The sequence below is a fragment of the Rhinopithecus bieti genome, unplaced genomic scaffold (genome assembly GCF_001698545.2).
Source record: "Rhinopithecus bieti isolate Rb0 unplaced genomic scaffold, ASM169854v2 scaffold_29928, whole genome shotgun sequence".
NCBI lineage: Eukaryota > Metazoa > Chordata > Mammalia > Primates > Cercopithecidae > Rhinopithecus > Rhinopithecus bieti.
Window position 1 is genome coordinate 4,330,383 of NW_016814053.1, and position 22,549 is coordinate 4,352,931.

General features: G+C 38.0%; 1 protein-coding gene across 1 annotated transcript; it reads left to right on the forward strand.

The window, feature by feature from the left end:
* Window positions 1-181: 181 nt before the first annotated feature.
* On the forward strand, window positions 182-21,625 carry PSMC6 (proteasome 26S subunit, ATPase 6). The gene is made up of 14 exons (XM_017849469.1): window positions 182-333; window positions 1,336-1,415; window positions 1,507-1,546; window positions 1,783-1,835; window positions 4,471-4,538; window positions 4,780-4,894; window positions 7,257-7,344; window positions 11,423-11,484; window positions 11,572-11,695; window positions 12,654-12,715; window positions 14,492-14,612; window positions 14,741-14,821; window positions 17,580-17,651; window positions 21,131-21,625. Exons 1-14 carry the CDS (start codon window positions 207-209, stop codon window positions 21,247-21,249), a joined length of 1,212 nt encoding a protein of 403 aa, XP_017704958.1. The 5' UTR covers window positions 182-206; the 3' UTR covers window positions 21,250-21,625.
* Window positions 21,626-22,549: the final 924 nt, after the last annotated feature.

The following is a 22,549-nucleotide window of genomic DNA, read 5'->3' on the forward strand; positions in this document are numbered from 1 at the left end:
TCCTGCTTTACCCATCTCGGCCTGCCGGAAACGGCGTGGGTGTAGGCCTCTTTCAGTGTATGTCGGCGTTCTAGGTGAACCGAGACACAGAGGTGGAAGCGGAGGAGAAAGGCGGGGCCAACCGGAAGGGGCGGGTTCATGGGCGAACCCACCCCTCCAGGCCGGGTTTCGTCCCTCGCCCCGCCCCTTCCCCCGCCCGGACGGCCATGGCCATTCCCGGCATCCCCTATGAGAGACGGCTTCTCATCATGGCGGACCCTAGAGATAAGGCGCTTCAGGACTACCGCAAGAAGCTGCTTGAGCACAAGGAGATTGACGGCCGTCTTAAGGAGTGTGAGTGCACCTTTCTTTCCATGTAATCAAGTGCCTCGATTCGCTTCTGCCTCTGACAAAGTAGAAGCCTTTGGCCGAGCCCAGCAACCGAGCCTTAGAGATGACCAGGCCTCGGTGACGGACAAGGCGCTTTGTCATCCGGCCCTGAGCTTGTGGAGCAGCACTCCTTCGGGTGTAGAAATGGACCAGTCCAGCCCAGGTGACAGAACGGCCTTGAGGTGGAAATGAAAAAGAAGTAGAGGAGGAGTGGGGAAGTGGGCCGAGGATGTTTCCCAGGTTAGGGTGCAAGGAGGGTAGTGCTGGTGGAGCCCCGGGACTCGGAGAGGGAAAGGCACTTGAGTCAAGCAAGCTCAAACAAGAGATGAGACTCAGGGAGTCGGCTTGTTCTTGGAGTCGAAAGACGGCCACAGAGCTTTAGAGAGAAGTGTTCCAGTTGTCATAATAACCCATATCGTCTTTTGTCGTGTTTCGTGTTGTACTGTATCAGGCATACACATTTCCCTTACCTCCTTAGTGCTTAACTTTTTTTCACTTCATTTTCATTGAAAAGCATGAGTGGTTTTAATTAATTAATTAAATGAAGGACCATAATTAAATGATTCTGTGGAGAACTGCATTTGTTGACTTTATTTAGGGTAGAATATCAGAGAATAATCCAAGTGGGTAGGTGAAGAGGTGAGGAAGGGTCTGATTATCATTGGGATTTGTAGTCGCAAATCCTAAGTGTCAGGGTGTCAGTATCTGTTAATATAACTTAAGATGTGCTTAAACAAGTATTGCCGATCAAGAAAATAAAAATAGGGTGCTTTCTCTGTAACATTTTGTTGTTATACATGCCACCTACTCATTACAAACAGCATTATGTCTTGTATGATTTGAAATAGTGGATGTGAAACTTAGGTAAAGTGAAATAGACTTATGTAAACAGTAAAGTGAGAAGTAGCCACTTAAACACACTAAGATTACTGTTCAATTAAAAATGTTCAAATTGTATTATTTCAGTAAGGGAACAATTAAAAGAACTTACCAAGCAGTACGAAAAGTCTGAGAATGATCTGAAGGCCCTACAAAGTGTCGGGCAGGTAGGTAATGGAGTTTGGGGAATAGGGGTCATGGTAATTTGCTTTTTTATTTAGCTGTTGCCAAAAGTAATGCTTTTATTTTCTTCCTTAGATTGTGGGTGAAGTGCTTAAACAGTTAACTGAAGAAAAATGTGAGTGAATTAGCTTATTAATTAGTAAAGAAATAGCCCACCTCTCTCTAACTTTTGAAATGCTTATTATTTTAATGACAATAATGCAGAGAGATAGTATTTTTGCATAAACTTAAGTTTTCCTTCAACTAATCTCTTCTTGAAGGACAGAAATACAACTAAACCCTCTATCAACGTGGATATGTATTTTTTTACTTTCTATTTTTCAATTAGTTCTTTTATGTTTTTTCTTCTAGTCATTGTTAAAGCTACCAATGGACCAAGATATGTTGTGGGTTGTCGTCGACAGGTAATACTTTATATTTGTGTAGGGCCTGATGATTGACAAAAGTAGTTTCATGTAAGTTATTGTCTCTAATTCTTGAGGCAAGCAGGTTGGGCATTTATTCCCATAACTCACAAGGATGATTTGTTCAGACATAGCTAGTTATTAACAAAGCCTGAATTCAAACCATGGGCTTTGACTCCTAGCATTCTGTACTTGCTACTGTATTACATTGTCTCAGTCAGATCTATTAATAGCCACTTAGAAATAAAAGTATTTTAGAACTGGAAAATAGACATTTTAATGTCATTTTTAAAGAGGACTTACAAGTGTTAGATACCAGCAGTTACCTGTGTTTATATTTAGACATTCAGAACTGTTACTTATGGACTGTACCATGGCCTAGGTTAATTTTGTATGAGGTCATTTAGATTAGGGTAGGGCAAGTCGAAATAATTCTCAATTTTATTTTATAGTTATCAACGATGCCAACAAATGACCTCAAGTCATTCAGTAGTGTCTGAAATCAATTTATGTACTATTCTTTAGAAAGTGTCCTTAGATAGAGAATTCTTTTAAATTCATTGGAAGAGCTTTCTCTGTTTAATTGTCATTTCAGGTTCAGGTTTTAAAACGTTCACAGAACATGGCTGTAAGGGATAATTTAATCCAGAAACTAAATCTCATATTAGGATTTTGCCTAGTATATAAGTGGTTGACATTTTCTAAGTCAAAATATTAGATACCTAAACTGACAAGGGGTTTTTATGTCCCTTTCAGGGCTCTGTGGATGCCAAAAGTTGGCATTTCTAAGATATTTCAGGTTGCATGAGGGCAAGACTATATTTGAAAACTAGAAACATTAGAAAAGCCAAAGTATATATAAGTTGAGTATCCCTTATCCAGAATACTTGAGCCAGAAATATGCTTTAGATTTTGGCCTTTTTTTCCTTCAGATTTTAGAATATTTACGTTATACTCATAGAGCATCCTTAATTAAAAAAATCAAAAATTCAGCATGCTCCAATGAGCATTTTGTTTGAGCATGATGTCAGCATTCAAAAAATTTCACATGTGGAGCGTTTTGGATTTTCAGATTAAGAATACTCAGCCTGTATTCCCTATAGATGTAAACATTGAAATAGCTTCATATTGATCTGTCCTCTTCTTTTTTCAAGTAACCTCACTTCTTAGCCGTTTTTCTTTCCTTAATTGTTATATTAATCCTAGTGTTTTGCCCATCTTCCTAAATTTGAGCTCTTTGTAAAATCCTGTGACAAGTGGTAATTTATATGATCCTGAAATTGTATTGGCATGCAATTTTTTAAACTATTAAAAGGTAACTTGGCCAGGCGCGATGGCTCACGCCTGTAATCCCAGCACTTTGGGACGCTGAGGTGGGTGAATCACGAGGTCAGGAGATTGAGACCATCCTGGATAGCACGATGAAACCCCGGCTCTACTGAAAAACAGACAAAAAAATTAGCCAGGCATGGTGGTGGCGCCTGTGGTCCCCGCTACTCGGGAGGCTGAGGCAGGAGAATGACTTGAACCTGGGAGGCAGAGCTGGCACTGAGCCTAGATCACGCCACTGCACTCCAGCCTGGGAGACAGTGAGACTCCGTCTCAAAAAAAGAAAAAGAAAAAAGTAACTTGGGCCAGATGGGGTGGCTCATGCCTGTAATCCCAGCACTTTGAGAGGCCAAGGTGGGCAGATCATGAGGTCAGGAGTTCGAGACCAGCCTGACCAACATGGTTCAACCCCCGTCTTTACTAAAAACTACGAAAAAGAGCAAAAAATTACAGGCTGGCTGGCGCCACACACTGTAATGCCCCAGCTACGTCAGGAGCCTGGAGGGCACGGAGACTCGCCTACACCAGGGCAAGTTGCGAGTGGAACGCAAGATGGCACCCACTGCAGCTCGCAGCCTGGGCTGACCAGAGACTCCCCGTCTCAAAAAAAAAAAAAAAAAAAAAAACCCCAGAGAACTTCACTCTTTGAAAGAGTAACAACATCCTGAATGCTGAGGTGGAGTCGTATTAACATTCTATCTAATTTTACCCAGATAAGCTGGCCAAGAAAGATTTAAATTTAGTATGACTTGAACCTAATGTGTAATGTGCTCAGCATGTGCCTGTCATGTAGCAAAGGCATGAATGATGGTTGCTGGGTTTTGGGACTTTAATTTTAAAGCATTTTAATAAAATCTCTAAGGGGAAACTGCATTTTTCCCTTTTCTTATGAGCATTTAACACACATTCTTCCCAGAAGCTGTACATTTCAAAATAAATCTGATGAGCACACCTTTAAAATGCTTCCCTTTCCTCTCCCTAAAATGTTCACTAAGGGATTTTTCTATAAATGCTTTGGTAGCAATTCCCAAAGTCACTGTACCATTGCCACCTCAAGCTTTGCATATTAGTCATTTCACATTTTACACTGAGATTACACAAAGGGGCATTATTTTAAGGGGCAGGCGGAAATCACTTTAAATTACTTATTTTATAAGCCATTTTGTTAGCATGGAGTTTATAGTCTGATATTTGTGTTCTCTCTGAAGGGTAAAAATGAGTATTTGACTTCTAAATATTAAACTCTCGGTAGGGTGTTATTCCTTTCTGAAGTGTTTATATAATATCTTTTGTTTTACAAAACTAGCTTGACAAAAGTAAGCTGAAGCCAGGAACGAGAGTTGCTTTGGATATGACTACACTAACTATCATGAGGTGGGTTTCTTATTCTATTGAGTTTACCTTTTATTTTCACAAAGGGTGGTTTTTATCTGAGATATATGCTTCTTGAGATCACTGAATATTTTGGCACTTTTTACCTTTTACTAGTTTCTAATTAAGCACATCTTTTTGAGATCAGCTGCAGGTGTTTGTATGAGCAAGTTATCTGTATGCTATCTGTAGGCTGAGAGAAAATATATCTTCCAAAATAAAAATACTTACCTTTTCATTCTAGATATTTGCCAAGAGAGGTGGATCCATTGGTTTATAACATGTCTCATGAGGACCCTGGGAATGTTTCTTATTCTGAGATTGGAGGGCTATCAGAACAGATCCGGGAATTAAGAGAGGTTGGTACTGTGTGCTTTGTTCTCTGAGCTTAGCTAATAAATACTAGTAGGTTTAGGATTCTTCACAGGAGAAACAGGATGAAAAGTACTTTTGTCTAAATTATCTAAATGGTAGTTAAGAATATTATGCATTTACTATTCTTGCTAAGAAGAATAACACTGAATTTCTAGCTGTGAAAATTACTGTTTTTTTTTATTTGGAGATAAATTGGTTTTAGAAAAATCCTGCTCTTTTTGTGGCAAAGGAACGGAGAAAAAGCTAAGAATAATTGATGTAGGCTGATGTCCTGTGGTTTTGATTATCATAATCAGTTACTTGGGATAATGTGTGCAATGAGTTTTTTCCATAACCTCATTAATGCTAGCTTCCCACGCTTACTGAAGGGTAGGGTACCTATTCCTTAAATATTTTATTTTGTTAAAGCTGTTTGCTGCTATTCAAGAAAACCACTGGCTTTAGAATTGTCTTAAATCTTTTAAGCTTTTAGGTGAAGAATCAAATCAGGATTGCCTTACTTCATAGCACAGACAGCTTCTTAACTGTTATCTGTAAAGCAAATTACATTGTCCTAAGGATTTCATCCTAAATGTTTAGGCTGTGAATATTTAGGAGTTAATGGGAGTAATTGGAATGTCTTACACAATCTGATTTAAGCCTTAAGCCAGTTTTCATACTTCAGTACATTAATTTTTTTGGAACACTTATTAAAAATAAAGATTACTAGGCCCTCTGAGTGGTTTTGATGGACTAGATTGGGAGTAGGCACAGGAATTAGCATTCCAGGTGATTATGAAACCCAATTTTTCTTTGACAATACTTGAAGAAACACTGGTCTAAGTGTAAAAAAAAAAAAAAAAAGGCAGTTCTCACCTGTATTTGATGAAAGGGCAACAGAGGAAGAACAAGTGCTTCATAGAACGGTGAAAACTTACTTTCAACAGTGATTTGCTGCATTAGCCATAGGAGCAGAAAGAATCCCATGTGTACATGCGGTATCCTTTACTGTCTGCAGATACTTTGCACTTTAGAGTATTGATTTCTCTCACTTCTGATTTTTCGCAGTCACACTTTATGCACAAATGGACACAACTTTTTTTTTTGTTTTGAGACAGGGTCTCTTTCTTTTGCCTACGCTGGAATGCAATGGTGCAATCTCAGCTCACTACAACCTCTACTTCCCAGGCTGAAGTCATCCTCTCACCTCACCCTCCCAAGTAGCTCAAGGCATGCGCCACCACACTTGACTAATTTTTTTATTTTTGTAGAGACGGGGTTTCACCATGTTGTCCAGGCTGTTCTCGAACTCCTTAACTCAAGCCATCCTCCAGCCTTGGCCTCCCAAAGTGTTGGGATTTTCAGGCGTGATTCACCACACCTAGCCCAACACAACTATTCAATAGAAATTTCTCTCTCGGTTAGGTTGTGGTGGCTCAGGCCTATTAATCCCAGCATGTTGGGAGGCCAAGGTGGGTGGATCATCTGAGGTCAGGAGTTCAAGACAAGCCTGCCAATATGGTGAAACCCCATCTCTCCTAAAAATATAAAAATTAGCCAGGTGTGGTAGTAGGTGCCTGTAGTCCCAGCTACTCAGGAGGCTGAGACGGGAGAATCTCTTGTACCTGGGAGGCAGAGGTTGCAATGAGCAAAGATCACACCATTGCACTCCAGCCTAGGCAATAGACTCCGTCTCAAAAAAAAAAAAAAGGAATTTCTCTCTCAAGTTACTGGTACTATAAGTAATTTAAATTGGACTTTCAGATCCTCAATATCCCTCAATATCTCTAGTCTCCACTTTTCTTCCTTGAATCAATCTTGAGAGCAGAACATACTGTTCTATTAAAGCTGCTGTGGGAAAATGTCAACAGATAAAAATTTTATATACCTTTTCTCTTGGTATGTTATCAAATCCATCCCCCATTTTAGAATTATTTTGTGTTGTATTTTCAAATGCAAACTAGTATAGATCTTTTGAGTTGGTTTTTTTGTTTATATGTTCTTTTGACTTAACTGATTTTTTTGTAGTCTAATTTTTAATTGAGGTATAATTTACATTAAAAAAATGTAGATTCTTAAGTGTACATTTCAAATATGTTTGGACAAGTAATATATCTGCGTAACCATCACCCCAATCAAGTGTGTGGTTTATTTAAAAAACATTATTTAAATTTTTTTAGATTTAAGAGATCTTAAATCTACCTAAAGCAAAACCTCTTAATATAAATGGTTTTACCTAGCATGGAAGTCTAGGTCTATTATGAATTATGATGTGTACACCTAACTAAGGTGATATTTGACTTAAAGTATTTGAAAGTACATTAAAATCTTGACTAACTTTTAAGAAACATTTAACTTCCTTTCTAGGTGATAGAATTACCTCTTACAAACCCAGAGTTATTTCAGCGTGTAGGAATAATACCTCCAAAAGGCTGTTTGTTATATGGACCACCAGGTTGGTATTGAATTATTTCTACTCCACCAATAAGATAAATGAATTAAGGAATAAAAATATGAAAATTTTTTTTATTTTTATTTTTTTTTTGAGACAGGGTCTCTCTATTGTCCAGGCTTTAGTGCAGTGGCACAATCTTGGCTAACTGCAACCTCTGCCTTCCGGGCTCAAGTGATTCTCCCACCTCAGTCTCCTGAGTAGCTGAAACTGCAGGCATGCATCACCATGCCTGGTTAATTTTTGTATGTTTTGCAGAGAAGCGATTTTGCCATGTTGCTCGGGCTGTCTCAAACTCCTGGACTCAAGCAATCTGCCCGCCTTGGCCTCCCAAAGTGTTGGGATTACAGGCATGAACCACTGCACGTGGCCATAAGATGGAAATTTGATGTGGGTAGTTCCAACTTCCACTCTGTTCAGAGTGAGAATGAGAGAATATTTATGTTTACTGTTCTTTCAGGCATGCTTAGTGCATTCGTGCCTCACAGTATATTTATCTTAACAGGCTATGTGATTCTAGTTTAATAGTCCTCAAATTGTGGTTCACAGATCTAGAGGTGCTTTCATGGAATCTGTAAGGTCAAAACTACTCTATAATACTAAAATGTTAAGCCAGGCACGGTGGCTCACACCTGTAATCCCTGCACTTTGGGAGGCCGAGGTGGGCGTATCACCGGAGGTCAGGAGTTCGAGACCAGCCTGGCCAACCAACATGATGAAACCCTGTCTCTACTAAAAATACAAAAATTAGCCAGGCCTGGTGGCGCACACCTGTAATCCCAGTTACTCAGGAAGCTGAGGCAGGAGAATTGCTTGAACCTGGGAGGCAGAGGTTGCAGTGAACCGAGATCGCACTCCAGCCTGGCTGACAGTGAGACTCCTTCTCAAAAAAAAAAAAAAAAAAATTTTTTTTTTTTTATATAAGAGAAATGTACCTATAGCATACTGCTTGACATACGTAGCCCCACAATGACACAAAACAAAAAACTAAAATGTTGTTTGGCTCTTCCACTGTGCTGACATTTGTGCTGATGGTGTTAAGAGCAACATGGGTAAAATTAAATTACTTGCACTGTAGTGTGAATCAGTGTTAGTGGCACGAAACAGTGCCAGTTAGTAACCATTGTGTTCTTCACTGCCACATACTTGCTGTGTAAAAAAAAAGTCAGTTTCACTTTAAAGTCCTTGGTGAAACAGTAAAAATTATTAATTTTATTAAATCTTCATCTTTGTGTAATATTTTGTGTTCTTTGTGATGAAATGGAAAATACATATAAAGTATTTTTGCTGCATATTGAATAAGATAGTTGTCTTTAAGAAAAGCACTTGCACAGTTATTTAAGTTGCCAGCTGAATTCGTTGCTTTTATGCAATAGTATTTTTGCTTGAATGGACCATTTACAAACATGCTGTGATTATCAGACTGGTTACTGGTTATTAGTTATTGATTACTCAAGACTGGTTTTTGGTTATTTGCCTCACATTTTTTCCGAAGCGAACAAATTGAGCCTGTCATGTTAAACAACTGACCCCATCTGTTGCCAGTGATAAAATTTGAATTCTCAGGTGAAAATTAGAATTTTTAAAAACATATATCTGGCACTATGTGGTTGACAGCTTTTCTTTTTTTTCTTTTCTTTTCCTTTTAAATTTTTTTAGATAAGGTCTTACTCTGTTGCACAGGCTGGAGTGCAGTGGCGTGATCATCTTGGCTCACTGCAACTTCTACCTCTTGGGCTCAGGTGATTCTCCCACCTCAGCCTCCTGAGTAGCTGGGACTACAGGTGTGTGCCACCATGCCAGGCTAATTTTTGTGTTTTTAGTAGAGGCAGGGTTTTTCCATGTTGCCCAGGCTGGTCTTGAATTCCTGGGCTCAAGCAACCCACCCACCTCAGCCTCCCAAAGTGCTGGGATTGTAGACATGAGCCACATTGCCCAGCCACGGCAGCCTTGTAATATATTAATACTTAAAGACTTTTCTGATCAGATAAGTCGTGAGAATAGCAAAAATTTTTTATATTGTGTAATGAAAAATGTCAACGTTTGGAAGATTTCCATAACTCAACCAGTAGTTTCCAAATAATCAATGCTTGATGTTAAAATATGCATAAGTAAAAGATCCAGTCAGTGTACAGGATAGACCAACGTATTTTAATGTAATAGCAGTTTCTGTCATAGTCCATGTTGTAAGTAGAGAGCTATTATAAAAAAGGCAAAAGATAACAAGTGTTTGCAGCATGTGGAGAAAAAAGAAAGAACCCTTGTACACTATTGATGGGAATGTAAATTAGCACAGCCATTTTTGAAAACATGGAGGTTCCTCAAAAAACTAAAAAGAGAACTACCGTATGATTCAGCCGTCCCACTTCTGGGTTTATATCTAAAGGAATTGAAATCAGTGTGTCAGAGATAGCTGCCCTCCCATGATTATTTCACAATAGCCAAGATACAGAAACGGCCTAAAAATTGCCCATCAATGGATGAATGGATAAAGAAAATGTGGTGGCCAGGTGTGGTGGCTCACGCCTGTAATCACAGCACTTTGGGAGGCTGAGGCAGGTGGATCACCTGAGGTCAGGAGTTTGAGACCAGCCTGACCAACATGGAGAAACCCCGTCTCTGCTGAAAATACAAAATTAGCTGGGTGTGGTAGTTCATGCCTGTAATCCCAGCTACTCGGGAGGCGGAGGCAGGAGAATCACTTGAACCTGCCAGGCGGAGGTTGCGGTGAGCCAAGGTCGCACTATTGCACTCCAGCCTGGGCAACAAGAGTGAAACTCTGTCTCAAAAAAACAGAAAAAGAAATGTAAATATACACATTGGAATACTATTCAGCCTTTAAAAAGGAAACCCTGTCATTTGTGACAATATGGATGAATCTAGAGGATGTTATACTAAGTGAAATAAGCCAGACACAGAAAGACAGTTACCACATAATCTCATTTTCATGTGTTAAAAATTGAACTCATAGAAACCAAGAGTAGAATGGTCGTTACCAGAAGTTGCGGTGGTGTATGGGGATGGGGAGATGTTCGTCAAAGGATATAAAGTTCACTTAGGAGGAATAAGTTCTAGGTGATTTATTGCATAGCATGGTGACTATAATAACGTATTAGCTATTTCAAAATTGCTAAAAGTAGATTTTAAATGTTCTAACCACAAAGTAATGATAAGCATGTGAGGTCATGGATATGTGGATTCGCCTGATTTAATCATTCTTCAATATATACATATATCATAATTTAACCCATAAATATACAATTTATTTGTCAATTTAAAATTGATTTTAAAAAATTATATTTTAATTAAAATTTTAATGTTGAGAGCAAAAGTACTTTGGAATTTTTTTTTAATTTGAGACCAGGTCTTACTCTGGCACCCAGGCTGGCCTGCAGTGGCGAGATTATTGGCTCACTCAACCTCCACCTCCCAGATTCAAGCGATTCTCCTGCCTCGGCCTCCCCAGTAGGTGGAACTACAGGCACGTGCCACCACACCCAGCTAATTTTTTGCATTTTTAGTAGAGACAGGGTTTCACTGTGCTTCAATCTCCTGACCTTGTGGTCCACCCGCCTCAGCTTCCCAAAGTGCTGGGATTATAGGCGTGAGCCACCATGCCCGGCCAAGTACTTTGGAATTTTAAATGAAAATTCTGTTTAGGATTTAGCTTTCATTTTGGAAAATTTACTTGCCAAACGATTATATTCTTAAAAGGATTTTAAAAATTTGTTTCACATAGGCCAAGTGCGGTGGCTTCTGTCTGTAAGCCCAGCACTTTGGGAGGCCCAGGTGGCAGTATCACTTGAGCCCAGAAGTTCAAGACCAGCCTGGGCAACACAGAGAGATCCCGTCTCTGAAAAACAAACAGACAAACAAAAAACTTAGCTGTGCGTGATGGCACGTGCCTGTGATCCCAGCTACTTGGGAGGCTGAGGTGGGAAAATCGCTTGGGCCTGAGGTCAAGGTTGCAGTGAGCTGTGATCTTGTCACACTCCAGCCTAGGTGACAGAGTGATTGCCTGTCTCAAAACAAATTTTTTCTACCTTACCATCTAATTAAGACTTCTTTTTGTCATTCTTAGGTACGGGAAAAACACTCTTGGCACGAGCCGTTGCTAGCCAGCTGGACTGCAATTTCTTAAAGGTAAAGGGAAGATTATTTTGTACTTAATTGAAATTTAATTTTACTTGAATTATCTTATATTTACCTTCCTGTTTTTCCTTTAATCAGGTTGTATCTAGTTCTATTGTAGACAAGTACATTGGTGAAAGTGCTCGTTTGATCAGAGAAATGTTTAATTATGCCAGAGACCATCAACCATGCATTATTTTTATGGATGAAATAGATGCTATTGGTAAGAATAACACCCTTGTTGAAAGTTTTAGGACATTTTTTTAAATGTAAAAGAACGGCTGCACGCCGTGGCTCACGCCTGTAATCCTAACACTTTGGGAGGCCGAGGCGGGCAAATCATGAGGTCAGGAGATCGAGACCATCCTGGCTAACAGGGTGAAACCCCGTCTCTACTAAAAATACAAAAAATTAGCTAGGCGTGGTGGCGGGCACCTGTGGTCCCAGCTACTCGGAGGCTGAGGCAGGAGAATGGCGTGAACCCGGGAGGCGGAGCTTGCAGTGAGCCAAGATGGCGCCACTGCACTCCAGCCTGGGTGACAAAGCGAGACTCTGTCTCAAAAAAATAAAATAAAATAAAATAAAAATAAATAAATGTAAAAGAACCTTTTTCCCCCCCCTCTCTTAATCTGTAATTGTGATTTGTAAGAAGTAGATACCACAATGAATTAGATGTTACTTTAACCGGTTTTAATAACCTTTCACGGCCGGGAGCGGTGGCTCACGCCTGTAATCCCAGCACTTTGGGAGGCCGAGATGGACAGATCACGAGGTCAGGAGATTGAGACCATCCTGGCCAACATGGTGAAACCCTGTCTCTACTAAAAATACAAAAATTAGTTGGATGTGGTGGCACGTGCCTGTAATCCCAGCTGAGGAGGCTGAGGCACGAGAATCGCTTGAACCCAGGAGGTGTAGGTTGCAGTGAGCTGAGATCACGCCACTGCACTGCAGCCTGGCGACAGAGCGAAACTCCGTCTCAATAAATAAATAAATAAAACTTTCACTTTATCAAAATGAGAAATATTACACCAAAATCCAGTCTAACTTTGTCAGCATAATTCTTACTCTTTAGTTTTCATCTTAATGTTTTAAGCACAGACTGTTATGTTCTGTTTTCTTAAATGATGGTTATAGAGGAAAAGAGTAATGCGTATAAATTTCCAAATCTACTATTTTAGGTGGTCGTCGGTTTTCTGAGGGTACTTCAGCTGACAGAGAGATTCAGAGAACGTTAATGGAGGTAATATTTGGTAAAGGGGGTTTATAAAGAAACCAATGTTTATTAAATGAAGAACTGAACATTGCATATTTCATAGTCAAAATATATAGAACATTTTAAATGAAATATAAAATTTGAAAATATTGTCAGGAACGAACATGTTTCTCACAAACTCTAAGAAAATGACTACTAAAAAATAAAGCTATCTGCCAAATTCCATTTGGTATATACCTGTACTATTCTGTGTGTTTTTGAGCAGATCAGTCATTCATATATTTAAATTCTTATGAATGTGATCTTGTGGTAGTTTTATGAAGACATTTTATGTAATGGTCATATTAAGACCGTTGGCAATAAATGAGCTATAATTATGTATGCAGCTGCTCTAAAAATTATTTTTTCTCTCACTTTATTGCTGAGACTGAGGCAATTAAAATAGTTTTGATAATTGAAGAGGATAGTTGACACAATGAAAGAATGCACATAAAGCTTTCCCCCAGTTTTACCTTTCCCCACTCCAAATTCTGTGAAAATGATAGCAAGAGTCCAAATACATTTGCCACTTCAAATAGAAGCTAAGTAGCATGGGAAATGCAGTGTCAAATTCTTTCTTCTTAGGAGTATTTGAAAATCTCTTTTCATAAATTATACAGATCTGCTCAGAAGATACATAGTATTTGGAAATTATAAAATATCTTAGAAACCTTAAATTGAGATATTTTTAAATGACACAAATACTAATTTTATTCAAGTAACTAATATATCATCAACTAACACATTGTCAGACTTGCTATATTTTAGTTTGTTAAATGCAGTAAGGTTTTTCATTTATTCAAGAAAACTTTAGAAATTGAGACAATATTTTTTATGTCTTTCAATATTTCTGTGTACAGAATTATTTGAAAAAACAGACCAGACATGGTGACTTCTGCCTGTAATCCCAGCACTTTGGGAGGCCCAGATGGGCAGATCATGAGGTCTGGGCATCGAGACCAGCCTAGCCAATGTAGTGTCTCTACTAAAGATACAAAAATTAGCCGGGTGTGGTGGCACGTGCCTGTAATCCCAGTTATTCAGGAGACTGAGGCAGGAGAATTGCTTGAACTAGGATGCGGAGGTTGCAGTGAGCTGAGATCGCCCCATGGCATTCCAGCCTGGGCAACAGAGCAAGAATCTGTCTCAAAAAAAAAAAAAAAAAAAAAAACAGTCCCTCAGCTACTCAGGAGGTTGAGGTGGGAGGACTGGTTGAGCCCAGGAGGCGGAGGTTGCAGTGAGCGATGATCAGGCCACTGTACTCCAGCCTGGGTGACAGAGTGAAACTCTGTCTCAAAAAAAAAAAATTATGGATTTACTATCAAATTTGTAGAAAAATCTTTGTATCCAGTTATCCTAATATAAAAGTTATGTCTGACATATAAGCACTTTATATATTGGATTTTATTATTAGCTTTTATTTAAAAAAATAATAAAATTTTGGACTTTGGAAATTAGATCCACATAGTTTAATTTCATAATTCTTGACATGATGGAAGCCTTCAGATTTATTAAAACTACCTGGTAGCTATAGAAAGATACATAGTTATTAAAAGGCACATAATCTAGTTTAGAACTTTGAGGCTAGAAAGTATATCCCTTTATATAATAGAGAGAAAATTAGAATTCTATCAAATGACCATTCTGAAGATAGAACATATCTATCTGTAGACAATACATTTCATGGCATTAGATATATAAAAGGTGCATGCTATTTTTTTAATGGTTAGAATGTTTGTAAAATCTGATTCTTAATATTCTTAGTTACTGAATCAAATGGATGGATTTGATACTCTGCATAGAGTTAAAATGATCATGGCTACAAACAGACCAGATACACTGGATCCTGCTTTGCTGCGTCCAGGAAGATTAGATAGAAAAATACGTGAGTTAAGGTTCTTCACCTACTATCCATTTCCCTTTGTGCCCATTTGTTTTTCTGTGCTTCACTTCACCTTCCACTGTATTTTATAAAAGATAAAACTGGACTATAAAATAATTTTTTATTTTCAGATATTGATTTGCCAAATGAACAAGCAAGGTTAGACATACTGAAAATCCACGCAGGTCCCATTACAAAGCATGGTGAAATAGGTAAGGAAGTCATCTATTTTATATGTATTTACATTTGGTAAATGAAGAAAAATACTGTTAGAAATTACTGATAGTTTCCTAAATCTGGTTTTAAATTCAGCAAATAGTTATTGAGCATCTACTATATGCTGGGAACCATTGTAAGTGTTTTGTAAGGGCTGACGATATATCAAGGAACAAAACAGACAAATCTGCCATTAGAGAACTTACATTTTTGTTAGGAAAAAACAGATAAAGTTAGTAAAACAAAGTATAATAGATGATGATAAGTGCTATGGAGAAAAATAAAGCAAGAAAGTGGGGGTGGGCATGGTGCCTCACTCCTGTAATCCTAATGCTTTGGGAGGCCGAGGCAGAAGGATCACTTGAGGCCAGGAGTTTGAGGCTGCAGGGAGCTATGATCATGTGCTCCAGTTTGGCAAGACCCTGTTTCAGGGAGAGAAAAAAAGAAAAGGGATATAGGAAATTAGGGAAGTGCCAGGAGCAGGCATGAGGATATAGATTTTTAAACGACAGGGAGGATTAGCATAGGGAAGGACTGACCAAGAAGGTAATTTTTTAGAGATAGGGTCTCACTCTTTCCCAGGCTGGAGTGCAGTGGTGTGATCCCAGCTCACTGCAACTTCTGCCTCCTAAGCTCAAATGATCCTCACACCTCACCCTCCCGATTAGCTGGGACTGCAGGCACATACCACCAACCCTGGGTTGTTTTTTTTGTAGGGAAGGGGTTTCACCATGTTGCCCAGGCTGATCTTGAACTACTGGGCTCCAGGAATCTGCCCATCTCAGCCACCCAAAGTTCTGGGATAACAGGCATGTGCGTCTGTACCCGGCCTGGTTTTTTTGGTTTGGTTTTTTTGTTGTTGTTTTGTTTTAAATTTATTCCTGTTAAATGCTGACAATAGGTCAGATAAAGAGTTCTCAGAGTAGACCTTTGGATTTAACTATGTGGAGGTAATTGGTAATCTTGTCAAAAGTAGCTTCTTGGGAGTGGTGGAGAAGCCTATTTCAGATGGGTTTCAGAGAGATTGAGAAGAGAGGCATTGAGTTTAGACATTTCTTTTAAGAGTTCCACAGAGGGGACAGAAGAAGTAGAAGGGGAATGCTGATGAGGATTTGACAGAGTTTTCTTTTAAGAAGGAAGAGTTTACAACCCCCTTTTTTTTTTTTTTTTTTTTTTTTTTTTTTTTTTTTTTTTTTTTTTAATGCTGCTGGGAATGACCTAGGAGAAAGAGAAATTGGCAATGTTCTTTCCTTGAAGGCGAATTGGCCCTATATATATGTGTACTTTTATGAGACTGGAGGAAAGGCAGAGTACATAGATGCTTATGAGGACAGGTTCTTAGATAGTGCAGGAACTTGTAGAAGTGTTTTTTTCTGAATGCTTCTGTTTTCTCAGTGAAGTAGAATGCACATTCAGAATGAAGATAGGGAAGTATTAGAGATTTGAGGACAGAGGAGAAGGTATAAAGTCATTACCTATGGAAGTGAGGGATTGGACTAGGGTACAGGCCAGTAAAACATGGCTTGTGAGCCAAATTCTGCCTGCTCTGTGTTTTTGGAAACAAAGTTTTGTTGTAACCCAAGCATGCTCATTTATCTGTTGTCTATGGCTGCTTTCCTACTAGAATAGCTGAGTTGAATAGTTACAACAGAAACCATATGGACTGCAAAGCATACAGTATTTACTCTCTGGCCCTTTACATAAAAAGTTTGCTGACCTCCAAACTAGGGAAATCTAGTATAATTTCCAGGTAGCCTTAAAAACTCTTTAGAAGTTAATGGTCTGAAATAATGACAAATAGCTGATTGTTGCCTTTCACTATCTTCATTGCTCCTGTTAGAGAGTTTTGAACTGGAAAGACTGAACAAAGGATGTCAATGTGTAGGTTTCTTCCACAAATACTGAACTCTTGCTAGATGCCAGATATTGTGCTAGCCTTGGGAATTCTTGCTCTCAGGAAGTTTACAATGAACTTAAACCTGATTAAAGACAATTCATGAATATCTGTATGATTTCAAATAGAGAACGACATGCCCTATATTGCCTGACCAAAGCGTGCATCATCAAAGTTATTCAAACTGTAGTAGCCTGTGCTGTCTTATTTCTCTTCCTATTCTGTATCAGATCCATTGCTGCTACCCCAATCCTATAGCTCTTCGATTCATGTCTGTTATGTGGGTGGGTGGAGAACTCACTTTATTACTTCTACCATAGATCTGATACTTCACCACTTGAATCTTGCACAGAAACCAGAGAAGCTAGCTAATGCCTGCAGTAGCATTCAAAAATTCCATGTGATACAGTTATGTCTGATTACATTTCAGTTTTGCTATACTTTATATTTGGCTTGTATGATTAAACAAAGTAAATTCCATTGTTATAATTGGTTTTGAGTGTTATAGGTTTATTCAAATTAAAGATTTGGTTACAGTTTTGATAAAAGTCATAGCTTAACAGGTATCTGGAGTTCACATATGCATAGCTATTTCACTGTATAAAAATAGGTTAAGGTATTTTGAGATTTTGGTGATATTTCCTGTTTTTAAAGTTTCAGGGGTGTGTCTAATTCTGCTTGGTGCTGGTTTATTTAACAGAAGTCTTAGTTTTTGCATATTAATATTGTGGAATGTTAACAGAGGTGATGTCTAGCTGATCAAACTCAAAGTAAGCTCTTCAGTTTAAATTTTCGATGTGGGCATAAATCAAGTAAAGGTCTAATTTTTAAAACTAATTTCCAGTATTTTTTCTAAACAGATTATGAAGCAATTGTGAAGCTTTCAGATGGCTTTAATGGAGCAGACCTGAGAAATGTTTGTACTGAAGCAGGTAAGGGTTTAAAGTACAGTTTTACTATTGATTTTGATTTTTAAAATTTGCTGAAATTGTTTTGAGTTTGTCCAAAAGCAGAGCCTACACTTTGCAAGGATTTCGGTTGATGCTGTTCTTTTAGGAATTGATTCCAGGAAATAGGAGAAACAGAGTAAGCGAGATGGAAAGAGGGAAAGCTAATATGAGGGTGCACCATTGAGGTAGGTGCTGTGGGAAAGGGAGGTTAGATCTCACAGAAACATAGAGAATGCCTACCAGGATCACCCAGCTGAAAGTTGGGAGACTAGAACATTGATTTACCAGTACTCATCCCCCATTGGATGTGATTTGCCCTTGGTAGTGTTAACTTCTTTGCACTTCCACATGCCTTAGGGCAGAATGTGGAAGGAGAGGCATGTAATAGAACACTGGCCCCCTGAAGTAAGTCTGAGGCTCTACAGAATTGCCTACTACACCTGTGGCTGGAATTAGAATGGGCAAGCACCAGAGGTATCTGCTGCAAAATGGATCATGTATGTTGTCTGATACTAGTCTATGAGCAGTGTTTTGAATGATTGATTTATGAATTATGTGATCATGCCATTTGTGTAAAATGTAGTATTTAAATATAATTCTCTGTGGATTGTGTGATACTTTTTTTTTCACTTCTACATTGTATGTAAAAATTGTGTGATGCTATTTTTATTTCCAGTACCAAGTAGCTTTCATACCCTACCTAGAATCATTTAGTTTTTGTCTTCCATACAGAATCTTTAAATAGAAAAAATAAACTTCTACAGTATAGTTACTGACTTTATAGGTTATAGATTTTCTTAAGTATTAGAATATGTGATTTCCTCTTGCTTTTCATATCATGTTTACCCTTAGTAAATTCAACACAGTGTTTAAAGTGGCTGCTCAGGGAGGGCTTCTCAGTACAAGTATCTTCATGGGTACTGGGTATGCTGTGAGTCAGTATCTGCATCAATATGCAGGTCGGATACTTCCGTTCACATCTAGAAATGCTGTCAATACAAATCAGGGTAAATCATGCTCACAGAGCCTTATCAATAAACTAAACTGTTTAGAGGTAAACTATCATATAGCTTGAACAAGTTAGAGTAATTTATGACATTCTCTTTCCAAAATGTAAACCAAACCAAATTATTATCAGAAGATTGTTTTGGTTAGATTGTAATCCAAATGCAAGCTGTGCAGTGAACTTAAAGGCTGTTGTTATCAAATTATATGCTTTTTTTCCCCCTACATATTCTTACAAATTTACCTTTAGTTATTGCAAATGAGCTATAACTTCTGTGTGGATTAAAATTTTAGTTTTTTTAACTAGGTGGGATATTCACATCTGGAAGCATACTGAAATTCTTATTTTCATTTTAGACTTCAAGCCTTTTTTGTTAACACTTTTCTGTAAGTTAAAATACAGTTGATTCAACTATAGTTGCCCTTCCTGTTCAGGTCCTGACATTTTCTTTTTTTGGATTAGAATATATCTGTTTTATTTTTTCTTTTGAGACAGAGTCTCACTCTGGCCCAGGCTAGAGTGCAGTGGCATGATCACTGCTCCCTGTAGCCCAGACCTGATCATTTCTCCTTTATCTCCCAGTAGCTGGGACTACAGGCGTGCGCTACCACGCCCAGCTAATTTTTGTATTTTTTTGTAGAGACAGGTTTCACCATGTTGCCCAGGCTGGTCTCAAATTCCTGGGCCTGAGTAATCCACCCACCTGGGCCTCTGAAAGTGCTGGGATTACAGGTGCAAGCTACCAGGCCTGGCCAGGCATCTCTTGTGCAGATTTACTCATTCACTAAAGAGATTTGGAAAACAGCTATGTGTGCAGGGTTTACAAAAATAACTTACCTAGTTTCACTGTAGCTTTCTAAATAAGTTTTGAAACTTTTTTTTTTTTTAAATCAGTCATTTCCATTCACCTGGTTTCTAGGACAACATAGATTGTTTCCTTATGTAGACATCTAGAAAGGAAACAAGATAGGAAATAATCCTTGAAATCTTCTATTTTAACTCCCTTATTTTATGTAAGTGAAAATTCGATACAGGCAGATCCTCAATGGAAATATAGAATTCATTTAATTAGTAGATAGCAATAACCTTACCTGCTTTAGTTTATCATGAGTTAGGATTATCTCAAAATCTGGGACCCATATCCATGACACAACTAATGTTTAAAAAACTGCATACAAGGAAACTTTCACCTCTTTGTCAAATAGTATTTGAGAAGGTACTTGTCAAAAGTTGAAGGAAAAGTTGAGTTGTGATACTCAAATATGAATCAAATAAAAATACCAATTTGTACATAAATTGGGTAAATTTTAACACATGAATAATGACTCTGAGTTTTGCTAAAATCCGCTGTTGGCTTTCTGTGTGATTCCCTATTCTCAAAGTTTTTGATTATTAACAAAGAATGGCTATCAAACTTACTCAAGATTTTTTTTTCCCCAGAAACGTGTGCCTTCTAGCAAATTGCTTCCTGTCAAGTTAAATTATGCTTAAAATGTGTACGTGTTGTTGGTAGTTTTGATTTGCTTTGATTATTTATGTTTGTTTTTAGTAAGATCTACAGTCAGATACAGGGACCATTTGAGCCTGATTTTATTTTATTTTTTTGAGATGGAGCCTCACTCTGTCACCCAGACTGGATTGCGGTGGCATGATCTTGGCTCACTGCAACCTCCGCCTCCTGGGTTCAAGCAATTCGCCTGCCTCAGCCTCCCAAGTAGCTAGGGTTACAGACGCCCACCACTACGTCCGGCTAATTTTTGTGTTTGAGATGGGCTTTTTACCATATTCGCTAGGCTGGTCTCAAACTCCTGACCCCAGGTGATCTGTCCACCTTGGCTTCCCAAAGTGTTAGGATTACAGTTTTGAGCCACTGTGCCCAGCCTTGAACTGGATGTTAAATATTCATATAATTGTCTCACCTGTTTTTGTTTTAGAAAATAATCACACCACTACTATGGATTTTTTTTTTTTTTTTTTGAGATGGAGTCTTGCTGTTGTCACGCTGGAGTGCAGTGCCGCGATCTCGGCTCACTGCAACCTCTGCCTCCTGGGTTCAAGCCATTCTCCTGCCTCAGTCTCTCAAGTAGCTGGGACTACAGGCGTGCGCCACCATGCCCAGCTAATTTTTTTTTTTTTTTTTTTTTTTTTTTTTAGTAGAGATGGGGTTTCACTATGTTGACCAGGATGGTCTTAATCTCTTGACCTCGCGCTCTGCCCACCTTGGCCTCCCAAAGTGTTGGGATTACAGATGTGAGCCACTGCACCCGGCCTGTGGATTTTAATTGAAAAAAGATAGTGGTTTTTAGCAAATTAGAACTACTGGTTTTAGCAAATTAGAACTATTTTAGCAAATTACAAACTTCACATTTATTCCATATAATTATATTGTTTTTCATATAATGAACATATAATTCATATGTGATATATAGCAGTCATGTTGTTTTGTTCTCCACAGGTATGTTCGCAATTCGTGCTGATCATGATTTTGTAGTACAAGAAGACTTCATGAAAGCAGTCAGAAAAGTGGCTGATTCTAAGAAGCTAGAGTCTAAACTGGACTACAAACCTGTGTAATTTACTGTAAGATTTTTGATGGCTGCATGACAGATATTGGCTTAATGTAAAAATAAAGTTAAAGAAAATAATGTATGTATTGGCAATGATGTCATTAAAAGTATATGAATAAAAATATGAGTAACATAAAAATTAGTAATTCAACTTTTATGATACAGAAGAAATTTGTATGTTTGTTAAAGCTGCATTTATTGCAGCAAGTTACAAAGGAAGAGTGTTGAAGCTTTTCATATTTGCTGTGTGAGCATTTTGTAAAACATTGAAAGTTGTTTGAGATAGTGGTATAAGAAAGCATTTCTTATGACTTATTTTGTATCATTTGTTTTCCTCATCTAAAACGTTGAATAAAATCTGTTTGATTTAGTTCTCCTACATATATATTCTTGTCTTTTCTAAGAGTACATTTACTATGGTCCTTTAGGTTCTTTAGCAAGTAAACTATTTGATAACCCAGATGGATTGTGGATTTTTGAATATTATTTTAAAATAGTACCCATACTTGGTGTTCATAAGATCATCTTCTTAAATAAAACATGGATGTGTGGGTATGTCTATACTCCTCCTTCCAGATAGTATTTATATATTCTTCATCTACTGTGATTAAGCTCATTGTTGATTAATTGAAAATATACATGCACATCCATAACTTTTTAAAGAGTATGATTCAATGGAATATTTGCTAATATGTGACTTGGTTTTCTTGGTTTATGTAAGATGATAGGTCCCTGTTGAGGATGTGAAGGTCTGGACCCTCTTCCAGGAAAAATTATAACATACGCACAATTTTGCATATACTATACTTTCAGGAAATTTATTGTTTCCCAGGCTCATCCAAGGACTCTTTAGGTATCTATGGATACCTGGCTAAGAGTGTATGATGTAGGGGATGTAGGAGTGTCAGAAATGTTCAAAACAAGATTTCTGTTACCTATACATGATTCTTTCTCGTATCATCTGGCAATAAAATTATAACAGTACACAAAGGAATCATCATTGGGCATAAATAGTTATTAAAGATGATGGTGAAAAGAAAAGGCAACTTCAGTTTCATAAACACTAAAGAACCAAAAATATATGACCTAGCTAATTACACAATAATTCTTCAAATTAAAAACTTCCTAGCAGGATATTATGTGCCTTTTTTTAATTTTAAAAGACGAAGAACAGTTAAAATAGTGATAGAGAAAATGGAGTGCTCAAGTTAGCCATCTAATACTCAAATTATTATACAGTTCTGTTTCTATGTGTTGGCAGTGCATTTTATGTGACAATATGAAAAGAATGTAGGGGGAGGTTTAAG